The sequence below is a fragment of the Lissotriton vulgaris genome, chromosome 3_2 (assembly GCF_964263255.1).
Source record: "Lissotriton vulgaris chromosome 3_2, aLisVul1.2, whole genome shotgun sequence".
NCBI lineage: Eukaryota > Metazoa > Chordata > Amphibia > Caudata > Salamandridae > Lissotriton > Lissotriton vulgaris.
The window spans coordinates 158,383,304-158,400,157 of NC_141690.1; the positions used below are offsets into that span (position 1 = coordinate 158,383,304).

At 44.0% G+C, this 16,854-nt stretch overlaps 1 protein-coding gene across 5 annotated transcripts in view; it reads left to right on the forward strand.

Annotated features, from left to right (window-relative positions):
- Nucleotides 1-16,854, forward strand: part of SORCS2 (sortilin related VPS10 domain containing receptor 2) — a 2,087,100-nt gene that overhangs the window by 1,404,897 nt on the left and 665,349 nt on the right. For all 5 annotated transcript variants that reach the window (XM_086964129.1, XM_086964126.1, XM_086964127.1 and 2 more), the window contains exon 5: nt 607-680. In XM_086964129.1, the coding sequence (XP_086820255.1) occupies nt 607-680 (74 nt within the window). The remainder of the gene's footprint in view (nt 1-606; nt 681-16,854) is intronic.

Sequence of the window (16,854 nt, forward strand, 5' to 3'; positions counted from 1 at the left end):
TTGGTAATCCAGGACTGCTGAGAATGGAAAAGGGGTTATCAATACCTGCACAATTGCTTCTGGACCCAACACCCTCTTTTTTTTCCAGAAAACAGCCGTATTTTTAACCTAAGTTTCCCGACTGACCCAGGCTGCTACCTAAGCATTTTTTTGTATGGTTTTCTACAGTAACTATCAAATTTCCTATAATCTTTAATACATAATTAGCTAGAGTAAATCGCTGCAGTGATACGACGCTAATAGTGCCTGTAAAACGCGCTCTCTTTTCCCCATCCCTAAACTACATGCTTGAGAACCTTGAGTATAGTCATTGTGTTTTGTAGTAATAATGCCTTGTATGTTCTTTAAATAGAACGCGTTGTTTTGTACGTTGAGATTTTTATTATTGTTTCAAAATACAGAAAAAAAGTTGAATTCTTCATGGATGTGTTTGTCAGTACACACAAACCTGTTCATAATTTTCTGTTCAAAACTGGTTGTTTGTGCATGTATTTCTGTCAGGTTTGCATATTCTTGAAAAGAGTTTAATAATTGAGTCCATAACAGCAGGTGTTTTGACAGATGTCCTTCCTAATATTTTTTTTCTCCATATTTCTGTTTTCAAAGCTATATGCCTCTGTTGATCTGGGAAAGAAATGGATTATTTTGCAAGAACAAGTAACAAAAGACCGTATCTTCTGGTAAGAACCATTCATCCCTTCTTACAGTATTTTTTTCAAAGAAAGATACCAAAGTTTTCAAATATGTTTTACAGATTTCTACAGTTAAAATATGTGCCATATATTAGTATATTTTGTTTTTACTTTAATGTGGATTGTGTTGATGTGGTTATTTTGATGGTTTTTAGTGCTACCTTGCCCCCTTTTGTGGTAGTCTCATGCTTAATATATATATATGAATATTAATTGAATAATGACAATGGGCCCGATTCACATAAGTAATCTGAGACAAAATCCTAACTTTACGACTTTCGGTATTCACAAAGTGCATTTAGGTGTAGTAAATTAGGAATCCTAACTTTACTACTCCTAAATGCCCTTTGTAAACACCGAAAGTCGTAAGTTAGGATTTTGTCTCAGTTAAACCTAAGTTTTGAAAACATAAAAACACAGAGTGAACAAATGAATAAAAACACTGTAGGACGGGAAAGGTAGGACGGTGTAATTCCCAGGAGAGTGGGGGAGGTAGGAATGACCGCTTTAGGAGGAGCCTTAGAAACATATACACTCAAATATCATGATTAGGGGTAGTAGCTATATTTTGTGGAGTAGATGCAGTGGTTCCAGGACCCAGATGTATGAGAGATCAACTGAACCCCAAGTATACCTCCATTTTACTGCCAAACCAGAGGATGGGATTACTCAACTGAATCAGGGCTCATTGCTACTGGTACAGGGAATGTGCCACACATTCCTTGTCCTAATATATATATATAAATTTAAAAAAATCTACTGAAAGGGAAGTTGAGAGTTAAGTGCTGTGAGATAGAATTAATCAGGAATTAAGGTAGGTGGAGCCCCTCTTTATATCTCCCAGGGAGTAGGCAGAGCCTTAGTTAGAGACTGAGTATAAATATTTGTTTTTTGAGTTTACGCTAGGAATAAGTAAGGTAAATTATGTTTGTGTAACAAAGCAAACCTCATAATGTAAGGTCTGGGACGAGGAAGACAGACTCATTTTTCCAACACCAACAACTGATTTATATTACATTATACACATTACATATAGTTGCATAAAATAATGTAACCCTATATCCACCTTTTATAATGAAGCTTACCAGAAAGGACACAATAGGCTTTTTCAACCTTGATATGACTGCCATCCAGATTTTTGGCCTTTGAATCTTCTTTCATTTTATTAACTACTAACAATGTAGGTTGTTTTGACATAATTCAGTTCATGAATACTTAACCTATTTTTTCATTTTGTTGTCTAACAAATGACGTTTGCCAGTTTTACATTTGGACACAATTCATATATTTTAGGAGATGTTTCACCTTTTAAACTGAGGTCACTGCAAGCAGTCTCATCTGATGCAATCGTCATTCCTGTTCACTATTAACTCATCAAATCTCACCTCCCATGCTATACTTTGGCCACTCACTTCAAGGGCCAGTTAATGCAGCGTCTGTGGTTCTCACTCCCCAGGGGGCCTAATGACTACATAATGAACATGTAGACTCTGGCCTCCCGATGCGCATCTAAGAGCACTTGGACCACAGGTGATATAGAAATAGAAATGTTTCAGCTCTTTTCTCTTACAGCTCAAACTGTAATTTAAACATTTCACAGCCTGGTTCACTGTGTGGAGAATTATTTGAGACTGAAAATGGGATAATTCCTTGTGCACCGTAAAATGCAGTCCTTCCCACGTTTTAAGTGCTTACTGTACATTTAGTTGTTACCATGCAGTTAAACCTACATTTTGAATTTTGCTTGATCAGTCTGACTGACAGGTTCTGAGAAATGTGAAGTTATTGATCTCTAGGCAATGCAAAGCCCTAGGATTATGTTTGACTTTCACGCCGTACATTAATGCAAGGTTGAGTCAAAAAGGACCCAATGATATAGCACATTTAGTCCCAGCTGCTCATCTCCCACACTTCATAAGTGCATGTTTCATTCGATTTAATTCATTCAAATTAAGTATAAAATAATCCTTCTCAAGTACAGCGAATAGGACTGTTAATGTTGGGTTAATAATATACGGAAGCCTGCAATCCCTGTCTCTAATTTCCTTGATACAGTTGAGTCTTAACATTTCCAGTCACTTCCAATAAGAAAATTATATGAAGAAGAACTTTATAAAATTATTACAGCTGAGCTATGGCGTAAAAAGTAGGGGTGGGTAGAACTCACGGAGTTTCACTACATGAAATTCCACAGTTACATAATGACTCCGTGGGATTCCAAGGAGTTTTTTTTTTAAAGTATTTATATAGCGCAGCTGATACCTTGCAGGTTTCCTGGCGCTGGAGAATACTCTTAACTGAGGAGAACTAGAACGAGTAGCAGGCGGGAGGAGTTAGGGAAATAACCAGGTCTTGATACGTTTCCGAAAGGGAAGGAGTTGAGAAATTTGGCGGATGTCGATGGGCAGACTGTTCCATAATTTAGCCGCTGCGACCCTGAAGGATCTGCCCCCAGTTCTGACTTTGTTGTATCTGGGCACTTTTACCAGACAGGCTGAGGCCGATCGCAGGGCTCTGTTAGGAGTTAGGAGTTCCGCAAGTAGGCAGAATTTGGAATGTCACCCTGCTGCCACTGATGTTTAGTGCGGGGAGCTTGTTCTGCGCTGCAAAATGAGTGCGAGGGGCACCACGAATGCCAGAGAGTGCTGCTTCTTTCCTGCCACTCGAGTAGAATTTCTACCCGAGTGGCAGCTTTTTCAATATGAACGGTCGCAACTGTCCGGTACTGCCAGCATTGAGAAAATTTCACCCGGTGCCTTACTAGCACCCATAAATCATGCGCAACTGTTGGTAGAGTTTTGCTGGAACTCCACAGAACAAGCGTAAAGCAGAGTGGATAAAACTCTGCGAGCTCCGCCAGCAGAGCTCAATTTATCACCTACCCCTAGTATTAAGCCCTCCAGACAGAACCAGCAGCCACGTTGATAGGCAGGTCACAGAAAAAAATTACAGCTGCAGTTTAAGCAAAGCAAGAACAACCTTTTATTTTTCAGTTCATTTTCAAAAATGAACAGTGATCAGCAGAAAGGCGGTATTTTTATTGCAACATGGTTATTTTTTGCACTCTAACGGTCATTACAGGAAAGATGCACATTCTGAGGGGCAGTATTTCTTAAATGTGACTGACTTCAAACTGATTACAGTATATTTTTGCAACAAATGCTCTTTTTGGTGCATTTAACTTTGCACTACAGACAGCTTTAATTTTTCATGTCTGTAACCTTACTATCTTATTGAAATAAAGATGAAGTACTTTATGTGTTTTGCGGGAAGGGTCAAGTTGTGATCATCTACATATATTAAAACGAAAATATGTCTGTCTGTTTGTCTTTTATGCATTACTACACCATTCATCCTTTCGGCATGAAACTTTGGCGACAAAAAAAAAAATACTTTTTAAATTTGTTAAAAGTTGTTGAGTACCCTCCCGCAAAGGTTTCTGTCAAGAACAAAAAAAAATGTGTTAAATATCTCCCCCCCCCCCCGGCCCCCCAGGGCGCGCTAAACAGCTGAGTGGGCAGGGTGCAGTGTATTTAAAAAGTTGGACATGTACTAAGGTTTTGCATGTCATGGTAGTGAAACACATTTAAATATATTAACCACTACTGCAAGGCTTTCTCTCTCATAGTATAACATTGTGTTACCTTATTATATTTAATAACTGATAACTCTCAATTGGGAGCAGATGAGAAGGTCGAAATTGGTGTCTAAAGAATTGTAATTTAAAGGCCTCTTTAATGTTAAAGTTGGGTTTTAAATCACAGTACTGAAAGTGCCACTTTATAAAGTTAGCATTTTCTTATCTTCTCCATTTGGTGCCTGCAGCTTGTTTATTGGGTCACATGACCAGGTGTAGCTGGCAGTTTGTCTTAGCTATTGCTCCCACACCATGAAACAAAGGGCCATAGGTGTTAGTAGGATGGATCTTCTCTGATTGGATGCGGTAGAGGTGCTGTCACCCGCCACACTTGCACATTACAAAGGCTCTGCCTGAGCACACTCACAAAGGGTTTTGTTAGAAATTGGGATATTGGTTGACAGTGGTATGAGCCCTTCAAGCAGCAACCACAAACCTAGTCTGGGTAAGGCACAAGCAAACCTCAAATTAACCTGCGCTCACCCCCTGGTAGCCTGGTACAGAGCAGTCAGGTTTAACATGTAGGCAATGTATAAAGTGTTTATGCCACTTTTCAAACAGTAAAACAGTGAAAACACCACACAAAAAGATCCCAGACCACGTTTAGAATGTGATTTTTCATGAATTAAAGAAGACTAAAATGGTACAATCCAATCAGGAAAACTGGAGATATTGATTTTTAAAGTTTTAAGTTGAAATGGTGCTTAAAAAGCGCAAACTGTCAACAAGGGATATCTGGTCCAGTCGGACTGGGACAAAATCACAAGTTTTGGCCGACCGCGATGGAGCACAGGCCGGCTCAGAGACCCAGTCACGCTTGCTAAACAGAGTACCTTAAATACTGGCTGGAAGTGTTGCTGGGATCCACGTCGAAGAAGCATCGCGCAGCTGAAGTGATGCATCGCTTCCGAGATGTGCCAAGGCTGTGGTGGAGAGTCTGGCATCATCGGCGAGGCTGCCGATAATGAGTGATGCAAGGAACTTGGTCAAAAATATAGTGCACCTTTGGTGATGCATTGGTTCCAAAGACTGTGAGAGTGATGCAGGCCTTCTGCGCTGGGCCCAATCCACACAGCAGCAGTGATGCACCGGTTCTGCTCAAGGATTCACAGCTCTGCCGAAGAGATTGTCAGTTGTGATCAGGAATGCACCCTTAGCCCACTTCCAAGGGTCCAGGACTGGGGTGGCACTACTTGGCAGGGTGGACTCCCAGATGGCAAAGTCGAGGTGCGAGTGCTTGGAAGCCTGTAATGTCCCTGAGGCTTCAGACCAGGAGACCAGCCAGCTATGCCTTGGGGTCACACTGGATTCTGGGATCAAGAGATACAGTTCCAGTCCTCCTCTCACAAGCAAGAGGGTAGCAGGCAGCAGGTCAGCACAGCAAAGCAGGAGTCCAGCAGAGTAGTAGTCCAGCAGAGTGGCAGTCCTTTCAGCAGCACAGCAGTCCTTCTTCCTGACAGAGTATCCACAGGTCCAGAAGTGTACTGAAGTGGTTCTGTCTGCGGTCCAGTGCTTATTCCAAGTGGTGCCTTTGAAGTGGGGGAGACTTAAAAGACATGCCTTCCAGGTGCACATATGTTCTCCCTTCCTGCCCTGGTTCTGGTCACACTACAGGGGTTTGCAGCCCATTGTAGGGGCGAGGAGGTGCCTTGCTCTCCCTCCCTTCCTGCCAGGATGGCCCATCAAGTCACACATAAGCTCCAATTGTGTGTGGCTGAGTAGGAGGAATACACAAAGCCCAACTGCCAACTACAACCAGTCATGTGATCAGAGACAGGCAACAGACACCAAATGGCTACAGCAGGAAAATGGCAACTTCTAAAAGTAGCATCTTCAAAAATGTAAAGAAAAATCTGACTTCACCATAAGCTAGGTTTTTAAATTATGATTCCAAATACACCAACCTTGAACCAGTTATATCTTCCCATTTGAAAATGACACCTAACATGGAATAAGCTAATCCCAATATTCTCCTATGGGAGATATAGGTCTTGCAGTAGTGAAAAACGAATTTAAGAGTTGTTTACTAACAGGACATGTAAAATTTCAAGGTAAATGTTCATCCTTTTAAATTAACTGCACCCTGCCCTCTGGGCTGGCCAGGGCATACCCTAAGGGTGAACATTATGTAATAAAAACGAAGGTTTGGGACTGGCAAAATGTTTATTTTGCTAGGTCGAGATGGCAGGTTTACCTGCCTACACAGGCTCTGTAATGGCAGACATGAGATATGTTTAATGAGCTATGTAAATGGGTGGCACAATCAGTGCTGTAGGCTCTCTTGTAGTATTTACTTTACAGGTTCTGGGCACATGGACTTAAAAGTAAATTAAATATGGCAATTGGGTATTAGGCAATTCTACCTTGTTTAATGGAAAGAGCACAAGCACTTTAGCAAAGGTTAGCAGCGGTAAAGTGGGCAGAATCCTAAGGCCAGCAAAACGAAGCCCGGCAAAAACAGTAGGTCTGAAGGCAAAAGGTAGGGAAAACCATGCCAAGGATGCCAGGTCTAACAGTTTGTCATAGGCCTTTTTATGACTCAAGGCATTCTGGGGCCAGGGCAGAGAAGAAGGAAATTTCAAACACCTCTGGGAACCTTCTCCTACTTCTGAGTGGGCACAGGTATAAATATAGGATCCTCAGACCTACCTCTTCAGTACACATCTGAACTTGGAAGGACTGATGTGCTCCTTTGTTGCAAAAGAGAATGCCACTCTGCCTCCCTGATGCCCTCCTGTCAAAGTGAGAAGGACTGGCTCTGCATCTTGAACCCAGGACCATGAGAATGATCCAAGGTCAGTTGGCTGTCCTCCTGATTGGAGCCCCAAGGATAGAATAAACTCCAACAAACTTGAATCCAACACCTGGACTATACCAGTCCTGGACCCTTGGAAGTGGGCTTGAAACTGCTGTACCAGCTCAGCTGTGGTTCCAGCAGTACTGACGCAGCACAGCGCATCAGCTTGCAGAACTCCACATCAGGGCCACTGTACGATGCATCCCCTTTGCAGGACTTTGCATTGCAAGCCCTTCATCACTGGCATCCTGTACGACAACACTGGACCTCGCATTGCAGCTTTCCGGAACTGCCACTTCTTGATGCATCTCCACACCCTGATCTCGCTTCCCTCTTCAATGTAATGCATCCTCTTTGCAGGACCTAGCATCATTCCACAGCCAGGCTCTAAGGTTCTTGTTCATCAGGCCTAACCGGGCTCCTGTCGCCGGCCTGTGCTCTTTCGTGGTCGGCCTGAACTTGTGACTTTGCCCCAGTCTACCGTGACCAGATGACCACAGTCGGTGCTTTGTCATGTTTGCTGGTATTTTCACTTAAATCTTTAAAATTGCAAATCTCCTGGTCTACTGAGTGAATCTTTGTCATTTTGGTCTTAAATTATTCAATTAAAAAATACTCTGTTTTTCTAAATTGGTGTGGGATATTTCGTGTGTTGTGTTTCGCTTTATTACTATATGAATTGCCGCATAAATATTTTACACATTGCTTCAAAGTTAGTCTGACTGCTCTGTGCCAAAGTACCAGAAGTTTGAGCACAGGTTAATTTGGGTTTTGCTTGTGTTTCACACTGATAGAGATTGTGGTTGCTGCTTGAGCAGGGTTTCAAACCCCTCATCTTGAAACCTGATTTTCTACTCCCATGCTGTCAATTTGCTCAGCTCTAGGCTTTATATTAACGATTGAAAGCATTGAGAGTCCCTGAAAATTTTCCCAATATTCTGTATTTTTCTGCATGTAAACTCCAAAGTTCCATAGCCTTATAAAGGAACTCGACCTTGAGCCTTGTTCCAGTATATGTCACATACTACTTTAGTGGCTTGTAATATCCTTATAATATAGGGTCAAGGTACTTTAATTCCACACATTTTATCATGGCTTCTTTCTGGTTGCCTGGTATAGCCAGACTCTGTCATCCCAGAATATGTGTCAGGGAATTCTTATCACTGTTCCAATCATTCACCACTCATATTTCATGCCTGAACAGGCTGACCTCTCAACTTGTGGATACCTAACACATGTTAAAATTTCTCTAGTCTTTTTTTATTGTTGAGCATCTAGCTCCTACGTAATGGTGGCGGAATCCCAAGGTCTCCCAGTGCCAGTGATCATGAGAACAGAAATCTCCACACTAACCCTTTTTGTTTTCTTTAACTTCTTCACTGCGGCGGCTACTCCGCCGCAGTGCTAAGGGGGCGGGGCGGCCGCGCGGCGGCCGCATGCTGGTGACGGAACCGCTCCGTCACCAGCGTCGGTTGCGCTTTGCTTATGACGGAGCGGTTCCGTCATGGCCCGCCCCGCTCAATGGAACGCTCAGCGCAGGCGCGGAATTCGCGCCGCGCAGGCGCTCCGAGCGGGCCATGACGGAACCGCTTCGTCATCAGCACAGCGCCACGGCAGCTGATGACGGAGCGGTTCCGTCATCAGCAGGCCAGGGGTTAAAAAAATCGCAGAGCAGTCCAAACACTCGAACATCAGATTTCAATCCAGGAGATAATCTGTGCCAATGTACCAAAGCTCATATACCAATGCCTTCAGAAGACCACTGTCTACTGTTAACACTTAGCCAGTCAATGACCTGGACTTCTCCTTCACAGGTGCTTCCACATCCTCTTAATTCCTGACCTTGGGCACCCAAACATTTGGCCTGGTTTCAGCTGAGATTGGATTTCCCAAGCCAATCCTGTTTCACACGATTATAAAATTGACTGAAGAAGAGTATGATATGGTCAAAATGCACTGCAGGAAATTGTCTCAAGCAAAAATTGTGAATGGCTGCATATCATCGCTGAGAAGTATTTCTTTGCCACCATGAAAAAGATTTGTGTTTCGGGTTGAATGTATATGAAGCATGGTGGACAGAAACATAGGAATACAACTTTTGTGCATGAAGTAAATGCAAATAATGTGGTACTCCTTGTTGTGCATAGGGTAACATCGCACAGAGGAAGCCGAATGTATATATTCAGTATTTCAATTACAGTGCATCTGTCCCTGCAGCACACTATAATGGCATCACAAGGTTTACAAAGTAGGATTTTAATTATTTACCAGCATAGATATGCCTTTATGAGGCTCTTAATTGGAATGTATTTTCACACTATGACTAATGACATCATTTGCAGTACTGAATTATTTCAGACTTGGGCACAGAAAATGTGTTCTAATGTTGTGAAACATTAGGGCATTTATCATATAATTAGTACAACGCCTATATCCTGCTACATTTCCAGAATAGGAAAACCAGAGTACAATTCAAAATGTGACCAGATTTGGATTTATGAGTGGAGGTGTGCCAGGGGGGCAAGACCTTTGAGATAAAAGTGTTGTAACACCATGGGCAAGACGTCTGGTGTAGATTACATAGCTTGATAATTTAGTTTGTGAGAAGATCTATGCAAATTTGGTAATAATATTATGCTAGCTATCACAAATGGGGTTCTCATTTATTCAAGGTAGCATAGCCAAATGCCATTTCAACTTGAAGTGCAAGAAAGCAAAAGAAGTGACCACTTTGAGATCAAAGAACAATTTCCACTCCATTCAGAAATCTCTAGATTTGTTAAGGTTATCGACTGTTTGACAGTGGCATATAACACCACCCATTTCTGAGTGTATATTTAGCTGCCTGAAAAATATCATGTTATCAATTCTTTGAAAAAGTACAATAATATGTAGGTATTGGGTAAAAAATCAATGATAGATTGAACTAATCAGGACAGAGGCACACATCTGAAATTGTTTGTGGCTCAATCAATTATTCAAAAGAATGTCATATTTCATAAAGAGATACCTGTGGGGCCCTGCTAGGCACACCCCTCCCCAAGAAAACCACTGGCATGGCCTAACTTCATATTAAAAGAATAAATAAATGTTATGAGGGGCAGGGTGATGGGTAGATGGTGAATAGAGGGAAATTGTTAACGGAGTGACATATTACCCATATGCAGTGGATTGCATGGGTTGGTGAAGTTTTCAAGCAAATATTAACTATTTGTCTAAACATGAGATGCATCACAACATTAAACACTCACAAAGGGTTTGACACTGGTCTTTTGTGACACCCGACATTCTGTGGCTACGGCAGGGAGGCAGGAAATTCCAAACACCTCCTGGGGTGGAAACCTCCGGACTCTTCTTCTACTTGAAAGTGGGGGTGAATGCAGGTGGGTGCCACAGTGAGGTTCAGTCAAAGGTCGCATCGGTTCATAAAGTGGCGCATCTGTGGATTCTAGAAAAACGAAGAGGTGCTAAGGCCACTGCATAGGTGTGCACAGAAATGTATCTGCATCTTTAGATAGCCAGGTTCACACATTGCAATCAGGACCGTTATATCTTCCTACCCTGTGGCTTTATTACACTTGGATATGCGTTCTTTCCCACCCACTACTACTTGTGCCACATCCCCATTTTTCTAGATATAAAAAGAATAAAAAAAACAACGAAAACATGCAAATTGCACTCATGCCTGCAATCAATTTTACACTGGTTCTAAGTAATTTTGTATCCATACAGGGCAATTTACCATTGACATTTGCTCTGACGGCCAGTGCCAAACTATTTTGTTGGTGTAAATGACAGTTAAAACCTGGAGCAAAAATGCCTACAATTGCTGCAATTTATGTAATTTGATCACAACTTTCTATTGAAGAATAGGGGAGCAGCACAGACCACTGACACTGGATTTGTGAAAAAGATCGCTTTTACTAATACAGGTACATATCACATTTACAAACCCTAGGCCTTTTCGCCTTATAAAGCTAAAACTTAATTATACAAATATGCATTAGCCCCCACCTCTAAAAGTCCCTCCCCTTCTCAAAACTTAACATGCACCTCTCTACCTCTTCCTGTGCTGATCTACGTACAGGTGCACATCACATAAATAACCCTGGGCCTTTCGCCTTACAGAACTAAAACCTCACTTTACAAAAATGTTACCTATGTTAAACTACCCCTAGCCCCTAAAAGTCCCTTTTGCCCAAAACGTAATCTGCAAATCTCTACCTCCTCCTGTGCTGATCTTCAGCAGTTGAGACTTTAAACCTCAAATGCATTTTTCCTGCAACTATTAACCTCTTACTTAGGGGGTCATTAGGATCGCGGACGGACTAGAGTCCGTCCGCGACCCATGAGGAGGAGGGAACGTCCGCAGGGGCTGCGGCGTCCCCTCCGAGTAGATTAGGATGTGACCGCCAAGGTGGCGGTCACATCCTCTATCTTTAACATTGCGGCGTGTGCAGCTTCAAGCTGCACCTCCCGCAAGGTTAAAAATGCATGCATCGCATTTGCATGCACAAAGCAGCAGGCACTGCGCAGTGCCTGCCGCTTTGTGCACGCAAATGCAGGGGGGTACCATAGTTACCCCCCATGTGCACCCCCCACCCCCTTCACCCAGGGGGCCCGCAACGGGCCCCCCAAGTGAAAGTCCATAATCTTTTCCACGGTCGGAAAAGCCGCCGTGGAAAAGCATGTATTCACCACCAGCCTAATATGGTGGCTGGCGGTGTCTGATAGACATCGCCAGCCATGTTAGAGCTTTTCCGCCGCGGTCGGAAGGCGACCACGGCGGAAAAGCTGCGGACGGAATTCCAGCGCAAAAACCGCTATCATAATCGGCCCCTAAGTCAACTTTCTAGGGAACCGTAAACTTCCTGCTTCATCCAGGTGTGAGCTTGCCTAACCATTCCCCATTCACTTTCAGCCTGGATTGCCGCTGTCAGAAACAATAAACTTGGCCAACCGATGACAAGTTCTCGCCACTCTCTCGTAGATATGAACTCCATCCATTCAATGTGGCATCCAGACCACTGCCTTTGCATCTCTTTTAAATAATCCTTAATCACTCTCATCAAAGACACCCCTTTTTCAACAACTAGGTCATTCTCCGCTAAATGTAGCAACAAAATATCAGGGCACTTCCCTCCTACTATCAGCTTATTCAAACAGGGGAACAGTTCTTGCCATCACATGCCCCGTTTGCCATGCCAGCGCACTTGGAAACCTTTGGGGTCAAGACCAAGATTGGCACTGTGTCTGCTCTTCCTCGCCTGCTTTTCTGCCCATTTAACCAACACGTGCTAATCAGACGACCTCTGTGCCTGGAACCGACTTTGGAAAACAACAATAACAAGTGAAATGTACTAACAATCCCCTTCCTGTACATAGCTCTGAAAACAATCAAATGCCCATTTACCCAGGCCCATGATATCTATCCTGCTCCAACTCCTACTACCCACCTCTGTCGCCATGTCTATGCGCAACAAATGTGTCACAAAACTTTCACATCCTCTCCCACCTGGGAAAGCCCCTTTTGCAGGACAGCCAATAGCTGCAATGCCGTCCCATGGCAGCCATTATTATGCCTGAAAAGCTGACCTATACCTTCTGGACATCTCGCCTGCAGAAAGGTGGCCCATTGCACTGGGCAAAACTAGCCACAGGGTACCTGCGCAGCAAGACGAATCTACCCTGACACCTCTGATCCATTTTCGACTTATGTAGCCAAACTTGTAACCCCGCCTCACACGGTCAGACTTTGCCCCAATTGACCCTACACGTCTACCTTTCCCCCAAGAGCTCAGACACCCTAAAAACCCAAAAGAACATCCATGAGCTCAATGTTGAGAACAAAACCTGCACATCCTTGCCTGTGCATATTGCATACAGGCTTCTGAGTACCTCACAAAATAGGCCCCACACTACAGGCCTTCTCTTTGTCCCAATACGCCAGCCTTTCTGGACCATCCCTCTAACATCCTGGTTCCCATCTCCCCTACTTAGGGGCATAGCAGCAAAAAATCTTCCCATGAACATAATGCCTGCCAGTTTACCTGCGATTGTGATTCCGGACTGCCCTATATCAATCAATTTCAAAATGAGCTTGACTATTTCTTTCGTCCAAACCCAGCATCCCATCTCCTCAATGCCCCACAATCTAAAAGTTCCCTCCAAGCTGGACTATTAGTCCTTCTCATCGGCAGGGCCAGCGACTCTAACAGCAGCTGGAGCATCTTCTGTTGCCTACTAACCATAGCTCCCGTGGCATCCTGGTCCTCACTCTGTATGCCACTGTTTCCAGCACATGGTATCTCTTGCACTGTGAATGAGATAAGGTATCCAAAATGTCATTATCCACACCTGCCACATGTCGAACTCTAAACAAAATGTCAAACTGCAAAAAACATCAATAAAAAATCCAGCAGCAACTTCAGCACTTGGGCATCCCTCGATGAGTGCTGATTAACAACCTGCACCACAGCCATGTTGTCAATGCAGAATAAAACATACCTTTGCGCCAACTACTCTACCAACAGGTACACTGCCACTACAAGTGGAAAAAAGGGCCATATTCCATACCCCAAGCTTCCATTCTGAGATCCATTCCTCTGAGCACCATTTCCCTTGTCAATATAGGCTGAAACCTATCCCCCCCACAGCTTCCGAGTAAACCTATGCATCCCACTCAAAGTCTACCATGGCCATCAGCGGCACTCCTTAGAAAGATTCTGAAAAGAAATGCCACATTCTCAAATCCTGTTTTGTCCCTGCTAAAAATATGACCTGGTGACGTGGCAACTGTAGCCCTGACAGTGACATTCCCACCTCCTACAAAATATCCTGCTTGCTCTCACCACCCTACACACAAAATTCAAATGCCCCAAAAGCACTTGCACATCTTTCAAGGTAACTGTGTGTTTTGCTAACATGGCATCCAACAGCAATTGTATCGTCACTTTTTTCTCCACTGGTAAGCGGGCTTCAATTCCTACTGGGTCAATTTCAATGTCCAAAAATTACAGTACCGTACTGGGTCGGACTGTCTTCTCCGGTGTCAGTGTCCCCCCAGATCCCCCATTATCTCCTGAAAACTCACTATCATCTGATGGCAGTCCGTGGAACTTCGGTTTCCTACATAAAAGGAATCATCAAGATAGTATGTCATGGGCCTGTTAGGAATGGGGGTCTCTAATTGGCAGAGCTATGCACCTTTGTTCCAGTAAGGACCGTGCTTCTAGTCAAGATAAAGGGATTATACACTTTAGATAAGCCCTGCTCACCCCCTTGGTAGCTTGACACGAGCAGACAGGCTTATCCCAAAGGCAATGTGTAAATTATTTGTACCCAAACACACAGTTACACAGTAAAAACCACCAATGGACACCATACCAGTTTAGAAAAATAGAGTATCTTTAACTAAACCAAACAAGACCAAAAAAACTAAAATTGAGCACACATGTATTAAGATATCACTTCTAAAACAGTTACTTCAAAAATATCACTTAGAAACAAATAGCTCCATTTGTGGCAGTTATAACATCATGTGTGGCTCACTGGTTAGAGGCGGCAGACCCGAGAGCAGAGGACGGCCCGGGACCAGGGTTCGATTCCCGGCGCGGCAGGTTTCTGGACCAGGGTCAGCGGACTCGATAATTCTCTCGCCTCGGTGCCCACTCTGATCAGCGTTCACACTCGGCAACTCTGGGCATTAGCTTGCCTCATCTTCACTAACGGCCCCACCAGACCGCCGGGGATGCCTGGTCTCACCCTGGAGATACCCATTAAGGGACCATCTCTCAGGGAAGCCAGGAAGGGTTTCGCAGCGGTCGAAGCGCCTTGGGACCCTCCGGGTAAGTAGTGCGCTATATAAATGCCTATACATTTACATACATACATACAGGCAAAAGTCCAAAGTACGGCGCATACCGCGAGGTGTGCGGGCCGGGCATGGAGCCACAAGAACCCCTAAACAACAGCATCTTGGAAACAAAGTCCGTAGACGATGCATGGCATTGTGGAGGTGAGGCATCAGTGCTGAGGCGAGACCAGTTCCTAGTTGCCACTGGGGAGTCAAGGCTTTGAGTCTGTGTAGAGGCAAGGTGTGGAATAGAGGACAGAGGAAGTTAGGTGGTGTCTGCAGTGAGGCGTCGGTTCTAGTGAGGTGATGCAGCGTTGAAGAGTTTGTGAAGTCAGTCTCGTCGGTTAGCGGCACTGCAATAACGTGATGCTAGTGCTGGCGGTGATGTCGTCGCTACGAGCGCTGGCCTTGGGAAGGGCAATAACCTCAGGTGTGGGCAGGCTTTGAAGGGTGTCGGAGCTGCGGTGCATTGTGCTCTTCAAGAGTTGTGCCCCTGGCCTCTGTGTAGGCCACGCGTCAGTGGTGGCATCGCTGACGACATCAGAGTTGTTTCTCTTGCTTTGCAGCAACAACCACACAAATCACAGTGCCCAGTAACTGAAATTGGCCCCTTTTGTATGCAGTAGTCCACAGAGGTGTCTAGGTGCTAGTCAGTGGTTGCAAGTGAAGTCTTTGTGGCCCTGAGACTTCAGAACAGGAGGCAAGCACACACAAACCCTTAGAGATTCTTTTTCAAGCTGGTTCATAGCAAAGTGCCAGTCTTTGTCTTCTCCTTGGCAGAAGCAGCCACTGCAGGCAAATCCAGCAAAGCACACACGGCAAAGGGGCAGTACTTCTACTCTCAGCTCTCTTCACCTTGACAGAGGTTCCTCTTAGTCCAGAAGTGATCTGATTCGCTGGGGTTTAGGGTCGAATACTTCTACCCCATTTCTCTTTGTAGAAAGGGTCTATGAGCCAAGTCCAAACCAGTTCTGGCCTCACTGGTGCTGCTTGACCACAGGAGGTGGAGACAGCATTGTATAAAGCAGACACAGCCTATTCATGTGCAAGTGAAACTGCTCCCACCACTCTAAATGCAGCCAAGATCTATTCAGCCCAGCTATGAGTTCACCTAGGAAAGGCAGGATACACCTCAACCCCCATTGTGGCTGTATAGAGTGAATACACATCCTGTCACTTCAAAATCAGACAGTCAATACACAAACAGCAGATGCACATGAACGGTTAAACAAGAAAATGCCTACTTTCTAAAAGTCACAAACAATCAACAAGAGAGTAAGGGTATAAATATTTACTCTCGTACCCCTACTAATAATATTCATAAACAACAGAAGAGTGAAAGGACAAAAGGCGACCTCAAACAAATCATGTGAGGGTTAAATAGAAGGGAAAGAAAGGTGGAAACACAACACAAATAATAAGATGTTTAAGAACCCTCACTCACCAGCCTGGTGGTGACATGCTTCATCACTGGGTTCCCACTGGAAGGACCTAATGTCCTTCCAGTGTGCTACAACGCCTGTTTACAGCGGAGCTGGTTCTTGTGTGTGTTGAAGTGGTGAAAAAACCAAATTGTGCTAAGTGAGTGCAAAGAGGTGTTAAATATAAAAAGTGCGAAGTCATGACTGTCAACTATTTTATTAATAGTCCAACCAGCACTGATTAAAAACAAATAATGAGTGGACTCATAGGGTTAGTCTCATCTATTAAAGACCCCTAGTCCTCAGTGAATTCTAAACGAATTTGGTCGACATGTTTCTGCTTTAGGAGCCCGAGCCGCTCAGCTTTCTTCAGGACCAGTTAGTGTGATCCTCCGGTGGTATGCACGACCTAAGGTGCACCCTGCCGTGAGGATATTAGTGTTAAAAAGAAG